Source organism: Cimex lectularius, unplaced genomic scaffold (genome assembly GCF_000648675.2).
Source record: "Cimex lectularius strain Harlan isolate CLEC.00 unplaced genomic scaffold, Clec_2.1 scaffold108, whole genome shotgun sequence".
NCBI classification, from domain to species: domain Eukaryota; kingdom Metazoa; phylum Arthropoda; class Insecta; order Hemiptera; family Cimicidae; genus Cimex; species Cimex lectularius.
In genome coordinates, this window is record NW_019392680.1 from 1,932,609 (window position 1) to 1,947,471 (window position 14,863).

The 14,863-nt window shown below is 36.3% G+C and overlaps 1 protein-coding gene across 1 annotated transcript in view; it reads left to right on the forward strand.

Annotated features, from left to right (window-relative positions):
• The window catches only part of LOC112126474, a 552,656-nt gene extending 541,956 nt beyond the window's left edge, over positions 1-10,700 (forward strand). Inside the window, exon 4 of the mRNA XM_024225603.1 lies at positions 10,385-10,700. Coding sequence (XP_024081371.1) covers positions 10,385-10,660 — 276 coding nt within the window. The 3' untranslated portion in view covers positions 10,661-10,700. The remainder of the gene's footprint in view (positions 1-10,384) is intronic.
• Positions 10,701-14,863: the final 4,163 nt, after the last annotated feature.

The window sequence follows — 14,863 nt, forward strand, 5'->3', positions numbered from 1 at the left end:
TTTCACAGTTTCCGTTCAGGCTCCCTGCTACTCCCCGAAGGCCGAATGTCGCTCACATCTGGGCTTGAGAGACTCTTTCTCAGAGATTCGAATCCCTGAATCGCACATGGTGGCAAGGGGGAGGTGGTCAGGCTCCCCCAGCGTCAGAAACGGGAACAATCGAACAGTCGAAACCCAGATAACATGGGCCACGCCTTCCGCTGCCTCTCTTGAGACCCAGAAGAGAGACCCAGGTGTTCGAGGGGTATCAATCTCGGAGTCAACGGTTATTAGAAGACTGAGAGAGTCAAACCTCAGCTCAAAAAGGCCAGTGAAATGTCCCCTTCTCACCGCAGAACAAAAGTCAAAAAAAGGGAAAATTCAAAGGTGCGGTTGAGATGGGAAGTTGGTGTCCGAGTGGGTCGAGGTCACGATAGCTGAAGAGGTAGAGCAGCGGTGTATCAAGCCGATGATCGTGGGTTCGAATCCCGCTCGTGTCATTGACTTTTTTATCTCAACTAAAAACCTTAATTAATTGTAATATATTAATTGGTCAAGCGGGCCACGAAATTAGTGAATGTAATAGTTTATTATAGACTTCAGAATCTTTTTTTATTAAGAAAAAACCGATGTTTTCAAAGTATTGTGATACTTTTGACGGGAAGTGTAGATCTTAGGTCAATCCTTATGTTGTATATATACTAAATTTGGTGATAAATGTATTAACTGTGTCATGAAAATGTATTTATATGCATGAATGTATGTGTAGTACAGAGTATCAAGTATCCTCAATTATGTAAGGTAATAAAGAGTGATGGAGGAATATCTAGTACTCATGAGTGAAAAGGTTTGTAATTAAAAAGGAATGTATTTAAGACGTGATAGAGTGAGTGTTTTTATGTTAAAACTTCATGTGTTAGAAGTTGGGATGACCTTGTTGTTGAGAGCCCCTTGAGTCTAACTTCGTCCGTGGTATAGCACCCGGTCCATCAAAACACTGAAGTATGTGCATATCGCTACTTGCGACGAGAAGGCTCTGTCTTGTACATGTATTTACACACGTGCATTTATGGAAGAATTGAAAATATAAATCAAAAAACAAATAAATTCATGTGGCCTTCGGAGGATCTGTATCGGAGAATTGTCATTCTCACCCGATTAAGGATAGACCACAGTCACATTTGGACTGAAGCTTGCATTTTACCCGGAATGTAGAGAAAGTCGCTCGATATGTGCCACTTGATTGAAGGAGTGTTGATCTTTGACTGCCAACACCCGGGGTTGGTGATTGATTCTTGAGGTCTCCCGGTAATTTGTTCTTATGTAATTACAAGCTGGAATTCCTGATTGAGAGATGCGATAAGCTCAATACTGTGCACTAAACAGTGGTTTGACTAACATTGACTTAGCTGCATACCTCATAAATCACCTATCAGACCTTCCCAGTAAAATCAGTTAAATGTATTTTTTTTATATTTCATAATAGACTTGGTCAAATAAGTTTAATTTATTCCTTCCCATTGAGTCTACTAGTTTGAGCTGTAGAGGGCTTCCTAGCAATGGCTTCTGCATATTCAGTCAGGGTCAGGGATGAAATTATTGGAAGTTTTTCCTTATTTGTTGTTTCACTTCTGTAATTTTTTTAGGTGTTTGTTAAGTACATCATTTCGTATACACCAAGAGCATAATGAACAGTACAGGTCTGTTTTGTTCAACCTGAATGTGGTTCTCTTGTAAGTTACTGCTCTTGCCATACGACGAAAGGTGCAGTAGTTTTTTATTTCAGGATTTAAAACAAAAAAGCCAAGACAGGTTTTAGTAGATGGTTTGATTTTGTTTTTTAATTAAATTTTCTACACAATTGTTTAATGTTGGGTGTTGTTTACGAATTATTCCGACATATAGACTTTTTGTTTCAAGGTATAGCTTCTATGGATTCTTAGTTACTTGCCAGTTGTAGTTTCATGGTATTTAATGCCATATTCCTGATTATCTCTAACGTGTCAAAAGTTTGTGGTAACCATGCAGGTATGTCCTGTGCGTAAAATAAGATGAATAATATCCCTACATACTGCTCTGGGTCTGTTATCCTTTTCTTTTAGATTGCGCACTGTCACATTTCACATGAAACGTCCGGTTTTTAACTGGACAATTGGATACTACGTGAAGGGCAGTTTTTAATTTTTTTAGGCTCCTGGGTGTTATGGAAAGTCAAAAGTTTACCGGTAAAAATTCTCTGAACTGCCTCCTGTTTATCAAAGGCGTCAAGGATGCCGTTTATATACACTAGTCTTTCAACAATTTTAAAAAATAAAAACAGATGAACAGTTTGCTTTCAAAATCATGAAGTTCGTGTTTCGTCAATCTTTATTGTTCATATTAAATTCACTAGTTTCCGTGGTCAGCTTGACCAATTAATATCTTTCAATTAATGAAGGTTTTTAGTTGAGATGAAAAGTCAGTGTCACGAGCGGGATTCGAACCCACAACCTTCGGCTAAATACGCCGCTGCTCTACCACTTGAGCTATCGTGACTTTATCCACTCGGACACTAAAAACCTTAATTAATTGAAAGATATTAATTGGTCAAGCGAACCACGAAAATTAATGAATTTAATAAGTTAAAATGAAGTATACTTCACTAAATCTCTCCGTGTCCATTTCATTTGTCGCCGAGAATCAAATAGATTACACGACATTTGAAAAATGGCAAAAAGGAAGGGAAAATTCGAAAGGTGGGTTGAGATGGGAAGTTATTGTCCGAGTGGATCGAAGTCACGATAGCTCAAATGGCGCAGCGGCATATCTAGCCGAAGTTCGTGGGTTCGAATCCCGCTCGTGACAGTGACTTTTCTCAACTAAAATCCTTATTTAATTGAAATTTTTCATGTTTTTCATTTTTTCCTAGTATTGATAAACGTTTTGTCTTCATGCGTCGAATATCGTTTTCTCAATTAAAAGGACTTGAAGCTGAAACAATTGCGAGGAGGTTATTCGTAGTACAGTGTTGAAAATGTAGTTATGTTGAGCATACGATCAGCGTATTGTAATATATATTTGTTAGTATATTTAAAAAAAATTAAATATTAAAAAATTATTAAACATCATTCATGCCATAATAGATAAGTACATAGCATAGACATAAAAGAGATGATCGTTAGATATTCGAATACAATAATATAAGAAGTTATTATATTTTAAAAATGTCACACGAGCCAAAGATACTTGTGGAAGTAAAATGTTTTGGTAAACTAAGGGAACCGCTGACCAGAGGGAGATTTATAAATGAAAGGCGGTAGGAAGGATGGTTTTAATTAAGCATCAAGCCGCGGGAGAGAGCTAAGTGGATTTGTGTCGGGCAAAGTAGAGGGTAAGAGGGAAATTCTGGGTTTCAATACTAAGACCACAATTAAACGGGATATGTCCGAGCACAACTGTTGCACGAAACCGCAAATGTCTTCCGATTTAATTGATTTAAAGGAGCCTCGCCCAATGTCGAACCATTATAAAGGGCCTTACTAATGAGCCGAGTTAATGCACGTTAGCACGCCGCTCGGGCTAATGCCTCTTCAAAACCGCGAACCTCTCCTTCTTTGCTCTATTGCCTGAGGTAAAATAGAATACATTTGCCGCTCTAATGTTTGTCAATTAATCAGCGTTTGGAGAAAGATAATTTAATCATACATCGGCGGAAAGAAAAGTTATCAACTATTTGACCAAACGGACAAGCGGCAATATAGCCGAACGCCATCGTCCACTCTAGCCGATTTTCGTCAGTTCACGACACAGCCCAAATGGATGTAGAAGGTTTGTTGCTGCTCGAAAATTCTTAGTTTACATACAAATGGAATGAACGAAATAAACAGAAATATTGGAAGTTCCATTTCTAAAGCTATCCTTGACCACAGCTTACGCTGAACATCTCTCCGATGATAGAGTGGATCACGCATGTCCCAAGAGCCTGCTCCTCAACCGCACTTATCAATTTTTCGCAATCCATCGAAATGAAAACGAAACGAAAAGGTAAGCAAAAAGCAAAGAACGGCGTTAAACAATGGTGAGCGTTTGATGTCACGTGGTTGACAGTTGAAGTCGAAGTAACCATTCGGCCGAATAGGACTGGAAAATCCAACTTTATTTGGATCGGAAAGTGCTTCGGCGGTACACGGCCCAACACGACCGAACGAATTGGTTCTAATGGACGCGTGCTCATTCGTTTCTTCGCTTTTGGATCATCCGGCCATATTCGGCCGAATTTGCTCGGCTCCAGTGGACGGGCTACCAAGGCTCGTGGCTCAAGAAAGGTGTATCTCGTGTCCTCATCCACGTCCCTTTCTCACTCCAGGGTCCTTCATTGTTTTCTGTGAACCCTCCAAACCCTTGGTTACCGGGGAGGGTGCATAGCCACCTGTACTACGGAGTACCAAAAATTTTCCGAGTTTCAGCCCCTGTTACAATGGGAATGGACTCATACTTGGCCGTGGCGAGACCCCAGGCGAGTAATTAGAAAAAAGGCTGTCTTCTACCTGTCCTTCGCACGAAACTTGCGCATGAACATCGTTATACACCCGGCTTGACGGGATACGGCGGATCGGACAGCAGCGTATAAGGGTTGAGGACGCTATGATTATGCTGAAAAGTCCCTCGAATGCGTGAGTAGTGGCGGGTGGGAACGGGTAGTGAATGGATTGCTCCTACTCGAGTATGCTTTGCACGTAGGTATAGGCTGAGCTCGATTGAAGGCTTTTACCTTAGGCGGTCTGCTCTAGGGAGTGGTTAGCAATTCCACTTTAAACAAAACCGCGGCCGGAGCGGATCCGGTAGTTTCTACGCTAGGGAAGACCTACTACTCTGGGAGATAGAGTGGCCTTTATCTATCTTGGGAGTGCGGGGGAGACCAAGCTGATGTATTTCGGCTTAGGTAGCCCATTGCGCGCGGCATAAGGTTCGACCACTCGGAATGGGCAAGCGGGGAGCGAGGTTGTCTTCGGCCTTAGGGGCTGAGCTGCCTCTACACCAATGCTGCGGCAGTAACACACTTCTCTCGTATGCGGAGGTGCGTCAGCTCTCATCTTGAGAATCAAAACGTCAGATAAGGCTTGGTGCGGACGTTAAAGATTCTCATTGACCTTTCTAGGACGAACGTGTATACTGGAAGCAATGGCCTAACATTCAGCCTACTCTGGGCGCACAATTTAAATTTAACGTTCTTACGGTACATTGCAACTGTTGTTTGGTTCTTGCTGATCACGGATCTTTCTAGTCTGCATAACTTCGATATATTGATCTGACAGACTCATTTCGGTGTTTTTCCTTTCTTCAGTGGTGAAGTTAGACGAGACTTAGACGGAAGTCGGTTTTTTGTTGAAAAAATCGATAGAAATATGATCAATCCTTCGCAGTGATTTCTCCCAAATTAAAATATTGGATAAAGAGATACATACCCGACATCAATTGTGGTTACGAATACAAGAATAAAATGAGCTATTTACATACTAAACTCAAGGATAAAGAAGAAAAGTTGGATTTATTAAATGTTGTATAAATTCTCGTGTAGTGAATGTCCAATCAAATACATTGGTCAAACAAAACGGAGAATAAAAAATAGAATTTATGGTCATGTTTCTGATTGTGGCAATAAATCCAGAACTGTTACCGGCGTATCAAATCATTCAATAGTAAGCATAAATTTGACTTTTCGAATGTTGAAATAATAGACATAGGGTCTCAATTACTTGTTCAATCATAGATCGGACAGTTATCTGAACCATCTCTTTTCTAAGTTTTAACTAAAACTTTAGTTTTCCGTTCTTTTATTTGTTACCTTCGTAGTAATTTCATTTAATTTATTGTAGAATTTCATTTAAATCTGGTTTTATCTAGTCGCTTTCCAAATTTACAATCTTTTAAATGTTTGCATTTATCGAACGGTAGAGAACATTGCACTACATTACATAATCTAAGGTATCTCTAAACTTAATCTAATTAGTCTTAATTATGCAATCCAAAATCATTGTCAGTGACACAAAGGTTCCATATGAACCGAATAACTATAATCATTTATTATTCACCATTAAATATTTCTAAACGATTTTAAGACTATCCATGCAGTGTAGAAAAAATGTCATAAGATCTAAGAGATGATGACCTTAAACCTAATAAAAGAGGTTAGGTAGAACAAAATGATCTAAACTACACTATGGAACCAATCATTCTTTACTCCCTTTACAACATAGGATTTTTAAATGGTGATCTTTCGCTAACTTTGGAGCTAATAAACCCATATCGTACTTCACTTAGATTTATACGAAATGGAGAAGGATGGAAAATTGCCTTACTTAGATCTGTTCTTTGAAAGAGACATATGGATTTTCACTCATCTCATGCATTCTAAAGGTTAACTGCACCGATAATTTAATAAACCGTGCTTTAGGCCTTTGTGTTCCTAGGTTTATAGAAAAAACGTAAATATAGTTAGTAACAAATCATTATCCATTATTATTGGCAAACGTATTAACAAATTCAAGATTAAGATTTATAAACCTGATGGTCTCCCATTGTTGAATGTTGAGGTGGAACCTATTTCAACTTCGATTGGCTTTTAGTCAATCACTTACATTCCTGTTGTGACTCAGAGAATTAAAAAGTTAATGGTTAATAAAATAAAGGAATTGCTTATAAATACAAAAATAATCTATCTAGTCTTCACACTGTTTTAAAGTGAAAAATGGCAAAAAGGAGGGAAAATTAAAAAAATGCGGTTGAGATGGGAAGTTGGTGTCCGAGTGGATCGAGGTCACGATAGCTCAAGTGGTAGAGCAGCGGCGTATCAAGCCGAAGATCGTGGGTTCGAATCCCGCTCGTGCCATTGACTTTTTTATATCAGATAAAAACCTTCATTAATTGTAATATATTAATTGGTCAAGCGGACCACGAAATTAGTGCATTTACTGTTTTAAAGTCTAAAGAGCCTATTGGCTCACGGTCTAATGTTGTTTATAGGGTGTCCTGTGGTGGTTGTGACGCTCGTTCTGTGGGTCAGACTAAGCAGAATATTGATGTTAGAATATCAGAACATAGATTAGATTGTATTCATAAAAAGTTAGTCCCGGGGTTGTCCACTCGTGCAACAAAAACGGCCATTTTTTCATGTTGGACTCCCCGGAAATCTTGGGTCGAGAAGTCGGTTTTGAGAGAAGACTCCTATTAGAAAAAGTACATATCCTTTTAATACAGAACGCCTGAAATTTATAGAGTAACGGACTNTCACACTCTCTCTCTCTTTCTCTCTCTCTCTCACACACTCTCTCTCTCTCACACTCTCTCTCTCTTTCTCTCTCTCTCTCACACACTCTCTCTCTCTCTCACACACTCTCTCTCTCTCTCTCTCACACACTCTCTCTCTGTCTCTCTCTCTCATTAATTTTAATACTTTGTATGTATTCACTAATTTCGTGGTCCGCTTGACCAATTAATACTTTCCAATTAATTAAGGTTTTTAGTTGAGATGAAAAAAAGTTAATGGCTCGAGAGGGATTCGAACTCACGACCTTCGGCTAGATACGCCGCTGCTTTACCACCTGAGCTATCGTGACCTCGATCCACTCGGACATCAACTCCCCATCTCAACTTAACTTTGTATATAGTTTCTGTAAATAGCTATAATTTTAGTCAAAAATACTCTCTCCGATCATAAACGTTACCTGTAAGAAATTGCTAGTCAGAACAAAATAGTTGGACCTAAATTTAGTCATATGGATTTTTTATTCGCGATTGCTAAACTTTATTATTAATTTTTGTTTTTGTTAATTATCAATACTGTATATTAATAATTACTTAGAATTTTAGATAGATGTCTATTTTCATCATGTAAAATGTAGTATGCTGGCCATGTGCTTCATAACCTTAAACCCAAAACGCTTTTACAACAGTTTTCCATGTTAATCGTTTTCTGCACTCTTGGGAAAGTATGTATATTATTTTATTTTGTTAACTTTTAATAAATAGGCCATGATGATGGTACTATAATTTGCCGAAAGCTTGGTGAACCCAGCAATTAGACTTCTTCTTTCTTCACCTGTCTAATGACCTCTACGAAGATCTGTATTTTAATCATTCTTTCAAAGATAAACATATTTCGTAGAAATACTTGCGTTATACTATTAACTTTGCATTTTACATATTAATTCAGTAATAATTAAGGAAAAATAAACTGACTCCTAGGTCATACTGCAAGGTCATTTATTATCTAAAATTTAAAAAGAATGCGCTTTTAAAATATATCTCCTCTATATTTAAATTATCCATATATTAATAAAGGTTTTAAGAAAACTTCATTTAATCCTTTGGAAGTTTACTATTTATCGGCAGAGCCTGCTGGCTGGTCGGAGGTGGACCTCGGAGGAAAAGGAAACTGCACATAAATAGCAACCGGACCGAGATATCAACTGTTCCCCACCCCGAGGCCATTATTAGAAAAGTTTCTGTGGAAAACAAAGTCACATAAATTGACTCAACAGCCTTCCGATACGCTCCGTCCTGCCGTTAGGTGAAATAGAGTAGCACCGGGAAATATGAGACGGCCCCCCAACAGTTGGAGAAAACATGGCATTTCGCTCTTCTACGCTATAACGAAATAACACATCCGCTTTTATTTAGTTTATTTTTACCTTTGTTGTATGGGTGATAGGCTGTTGAAATTGCAAGACCATTTGATATAAGTTGTTCATGTTTCTTAAATGCAGTGAATTTCTTTTTACTCAATTTGTTTCACACTGCTGAATCTAACGAGCAGTTGGACGTTCAATCGTTTTAGACAGAGATTTTTACCTTTTTAGTTTCAATTGTTACTATACCCCTCTCACATCTTATCGTACAAACCGAATATTGAAATTCAAGCATAGTTGAAATCATTATTTGATGCCATTTCCATAGCGCTATACGTTTGAAGCTGGAAAAGACAAATTATTTTCAAGAATGGGAAGTAAAAGATTCTATAATTATATCGATTATTTCAAGAAAGGTTGCTAACGTAGTGCTAAAATGTGTAAAAGAAACGATGGAGTTCCAACCAATTATCTATGCAGATTAAGTTAGCTGGACTGATAACAGGAAATCAAATACTGGAAACTCTTGTAATGACTGGAAGTGATTCATCCATAGGAGGAAAATATCGCTATGTTGTTGGAGAAACAGTAACGGTTATGTGATATGTTTGCAAAACAGATTTTTATAAACCTGGATAATGTTACACTGTTCCATCATAATTGCATCAAAGTAAAATTTAANAACAAAATTGGAACGATTTGAATCAATTTTTTTCATCGAGCTTCAAGGAATGGTAATATTTATTTGACTTTCGTAGCGTGTGTTATAATATTTTCAAATACTTGCTTTTACTGGGACAACACGGTGCTTCTTTGAAGCGTTTTCAAAAAAGTACAACAAGTTATATTTGGATTTTTTTAAAATAAAAATGAAAATAAACTTCTTGTTAAAGTATGGAACTTTTGACCTACAGTAATTGAAAGTGATTTGAATCACTTTTTGATCCCACGTCAAAAAAAAATTGATTAAATTTACATTCGGAATTTTTCATTTTTTATTTCAACTAAAATCCTTAATTAATTGAAAGATATTAATTGGCCAAACGGACCACGAAAGCAAGTGAAGTTAATAAGTAAAAATGAAATATACCTTCACTCAAGCTCTCCGTGGCGATTTCATTTGTCGCGGAAAATCAAATAGATTACTCGACATTTGAAAAATGGCAAAAAGGAGGGAAAATTCAAAAGGTGGGGTTGAGATGGAAGTTAGGACAGGAAGTTAGTGGCCGAGTGGATGGAAGTCACGATAGCCGAAGGTCGTGGGTTCGCATACTACTCGTGACACTGACTTTTTTTATCTCAACTAAAAACCTTAATTAATTGAACGTCATGAAAAAAGTTGAATCTATATTTATTGCAAAAACCATAAGATTTATATGATTTGTTATTTGAACAGAGCTATGAAAACTTAATCAAAGTTATGCAGAACATCTCTATTCCACGAAACAAAATAAGTCACAGTAGAACCAAAAGACGTAAGACATTGTTTTTTATGCAGTACCACTTACTGAGCAAATTGTAGCTGAGTGCTCAGTGAAACTGCTTGGGCTCAAAAATATAATATTCTATATTAAGAGGAAATGATGAAAAATAGATTAATGGTATCTGTTGTACACTAAGGAACGTTTAATTTGTTCTTCTTTTGTACCTGATGAATGTAGTGTCATATCACTGAAACTACATAAAACAACTAAAGCAAATTATTTTTCAAATAACCAGATATAATCCATATTTATAATAGGCATTAGTTTTCTCGTTTAAAAGAGAAATTTTTTAATTTTTCCTAATTTGTTTTTTAGGTTTCCTGGATGAGAAAGCGCGACCTGCATATTCTTACGTCCAACATCTTCACATACACGGGCGATGCTAGGTTCTCCGTCATTCACACGGACCCGAGCGACGACTGGAATCTCCGGATTGAATACGTCCAGAAGAAAGACGCCGGTATTTACGAGTGCCAAGTGAATACGGAGCCAAAGATCAACATGGCCATACAGCTGAATGTCGAAGGTGAGCATATAGCCGAACCCTTGTTATGTCCTGTAGAATATGTTCGCATCCTCTACCCATCATAAATACCCTGATACAGTTAGAGGAGTAGTATTAGCCGTCAAATCCCGCCTATAAATATAAATTTGATTTATTTATTTTTCTATAGTCTCATTTGCAAATTAAAATAGAATATACGATCTATAAAAATTTGTCTTTGAAAAAAAATTGTTTAAATTTTCTTCCGCATAAGATTATTAGCTGTAATGAATGCTTGGATAATATATTATATAAATATATAATATATAGTACTAATTAATTTAAATTGAATCAAACTTTTTGAAATTACATATTATAGTTAATACACAATACAATTTTAATATTCTTTAATATTAAGATTATATTTGTAGCTTTTGTTCATTAGGTAATTCTCCGTTTATTGATTATTTTCAAATAATTTTTGTTGTGTATATAATATAAAAAAAATATTTTTACATAATTTGATCTTCATCTTTTGCAATGGGAGATGCTATGCCTGGAGAGGAATGTACCCAGTGAATTTATACTGTCTTGTGTATATATCAGTTTGTATTGGCAAGTGCACGTATGTTCATTTAAAACTTGCAACTAGAAATTTACCAATTCCAAAGACTTGTACATAAATTGTTTAATTTTTATATATATTTATTATTATTTATGTTGGGCGCTAAAGAAAACAGGCCAATTGGGATTTCATGATATAATCCTAGGAAATTTTTAATAAAAGTAAAACTGACTAGGTTTCAGTCAAACATTTATGTAATAGCAAACATAATTTGTAATTATTGAATAATTATGGTTTTTTATAGAATATAGTTAAGATAGAGAGAAATTCATGTTACTTGCGAGGTGTGTTGAAGCCTGCAAAGGTTTAAGCCTCCAGCTTGATCGTATCCAATCATCCTGATCCGCCTATCTTCGTTTTGTTTTCATTTTTTCCCCAGTCATAAGCGTTTCGTCTTTTCTCCAACTTCTACGCTCTGCCTCTTGGTGATTTTGTCAAGCGTGCCCTTTTATAAGTTTGGGGAAATGTAAAGGGTTGAAAAGGGAGTATCGTTATTGTCTTTGTTCTGCCGGCATCTTTATTTATTTTGGAATGTCAGGGTCTTTGCGATGTTTGTTCCGGTCGGTTATTGTTCCTTTTGAACTGTTAACATCGGTTGCGTTTTCTTTTGATGTTATCTTGAGGTTTTTCATTCATGAGTTATTTGTGTGTTCAGATATTGTCTTGTGTTGAATGTGTCGAGTGAATACATTTTACGTTCTTTTTCTTATTCCAGGAGCCGTGATAAAATATCATTTGTGGTCCTGGGTGACAGGTTTTTTTAACCTAATTTTTAGTTCATTGCTGTTCTTATTTTTATCTTCCTTTAACAAATCACAAAACCAAACATTTTCGGCATGCTTACTTTTTCTTCCGGTAGGTTAGCTAACGCTCTTCTGGTAAACCTTGGGTGGTTTTTATTGCATCAGTTTCAGTTATTGTGCAAAAATTAACATACATAACTAATTTACAATTAATTCTTTATTTATGATTTACGCGTCATTTTAATATTCCATTTTTTTATTTTGACTAATTAACTTCACTTTATACTTCATTTAATTTTTAGTACAATTTATTGTACTTTAATGTGCACTTTAATACCAAAAGTTTAAATTATCAACAAAAATTAAAAGAAGAAAACTTATTTCTATAGTAATAATAATATATTGGCAAATTAAGTAAATAATAAATCCTTGGATTATATCATCCCATCCACATTGAATTGCCAAATTTTGACTACTGGCCAAAAATTAATTTCTTTGCTCAAATCTCGGTTGAAATATTTTGTAGAGTAGAAGTCATTGAATGTTTAATAGCTCGTGTTATTGCAATTTTGTCTTAGTATTTTTTCATGTTTCGAAGTAATTATTAAAATAATATTTTAAAAGGGCAGCACCCGTTTTATCAAATCAAATATTTTTTAAAACAAATATATTTTATAAAATTATAAACTTTCCTGCATAGAAAGAAACAGGGTTCATGAAATTCCGACCTTAAAATGTAGTTGAAATAATTTTTCGAATGTAATTATCAAGTGTTCGTCTATATCTTGATTTGATGAACTTGCAACTCTACATCCCTTTCGTTTGAAGAATAAAATTTTTATATAGATTCTATTTTAGAAACCACCTTCCCAATTAATTCGAAGTCTATCAATCCTCTACTGCAAAAGGAATTGAGCGTAAGGTCTTTGTGGCGTAAATTGGCGACAGCGTGAAATATTTGAGCTCGATAAAATATACCTTTCTCCTAACAAGTTTTCACATTGTATGTCTTGCATAAATGCAATAAAAGAAAAACTTATACTTGGTTTTTTTACAAATGTGTGGTGATAATCATTCAGAAATCGAGAGATGCCGTTTGGTGTGTTGTAGGTTTCAGAAAAACATTTTCTTCATCGTGCCAAGTTTCGATCTTTATTGAGATCATCATCAGGGCCTGGGATTTACAAATATTGTTTAAATTGAACAAATACATGTAGGATGTGGAAAAAAGTGGATTTATACAATGCAAAACAATATATTTTTTGTATTCGATCAAAGTATTCCTACTCACTCAAAGTGTTTGTTTTCAGCGTAAGTGTGCCATTCATGCGTGTCGTGTTGAGAGTGCCAGTGAGATACTGCTCTTATCTGTTTATATACGTTGGATTTTGAAGGGGTGGAAAGAGCCGACGAAGGGAAAAAACGTTGGTAATAGTTCGGCCAGATTATCCTGTCAGGATTATATAGAAGGAGATAATAACTACCCGCCGACTCCTTATACAAAAATGTCTTTCTTCTATCTCTGACTTCTATATATTGACTTCCTTCCCAACCCCTTCAAAATACAACGTATATAAACATAAAAGAGCAAAATCTCACTGGCACTCTCAACACGACACGCATGAATGGCACACTTACGCTGAAAACAAACACTTTGAGTGAGTAGGAATACTTTGATCGAATATAAAAAATATATTTTTTTGCATTGTATAAATTCACTTTTTCCACATACTACATGTATTTGTTAAATGTAAACAATGTTTGTAAATCCCAGGCCCTGAAGATGATCTCAATAAAGATCGAAACGTTGCCAACAAAATGTTTTTCTGAAACCTACTACCCAACAGACCGCATCTCACGATTTCTGAATAATTATTTTTTACAAATTTTGGCGTACCCTTATTCAGAAATTCGTGGCATGAGATAGAAAATAAAATAAAAAATGGTGGTAATTGGTTGTAGTATACTAAGTAGAATTTGGGAAACGATTCCAAAAAATATTTTATCTCAGACCTCTCTTTGAACAATAAAATTGCCGTAAACATAACGAATATAATTAAAAAAATAAAAATTCCCTAGTTCTCAATCTGTCCAAATCTACCGCCATTATTATCGGGTCCAGACAACTCCTCAATTCTCTCCCCAGCAACCCACCTCTCATGCTAAATAACCATTTCATCCCCTTCTGCTCTTCGGTTAAAAACCTACGAGTAGTCTTTGGCCAAAACCTTTCCTGGCATTCATACATTTCCCAAATTTCCTACCATTCCATTGCCTCCCTCAGCCTGTTTCGTCGGTCCTGGCTTCTCTTACCTTTCTCCACCAGAAAAACTCCTTGAATCTTCCCTTATACTTCTCTTCTTCGATTATAGCTATGTGGCATACGGTGGTCTTTCGGAGGGGGAGAACGCGCGATTGAAGCGTATTATGAATTGTTGCGTAAGCTTTGTGTACGGCACCCCATGGGGATCCCGGGTGTCGGTGTTGTATTCCCAACTTTCCTGGCTCTTCCCCTCCTTCCGTGCACAGTATTTCCTAGTTGCTTTCTGTTCCAGTCCATCCACACTCGTCGTCCTCCTTACATCATCCAATCCCTCCAATTCAACTCTTCACATCATACTCGTAACACCCGCTCATCACCAATCGACCTTATCCTTCCGCAACATACAACCCATACCTTCGAAAGAACCTTTCTGATTCGAGCATTTTTGTTTTATATTCTCGTAATTTTCTCTTCTGGCCTGCCTTACTGGTATACATTGTGCCAAGATTTCTATCTTTTTTACTTTTAACTTCATAGAAGGAACTTCCTTTATTTATTTCATGTAAATTATTCTTAGGGGACACCAGTCCCTGAATAAAATTATTTTCCTTCTTCTTCTTCTTCTTCTTAAAACATACGGTAAAATAAAATAGTTTCAGTGAATAACCGGACTGTACAG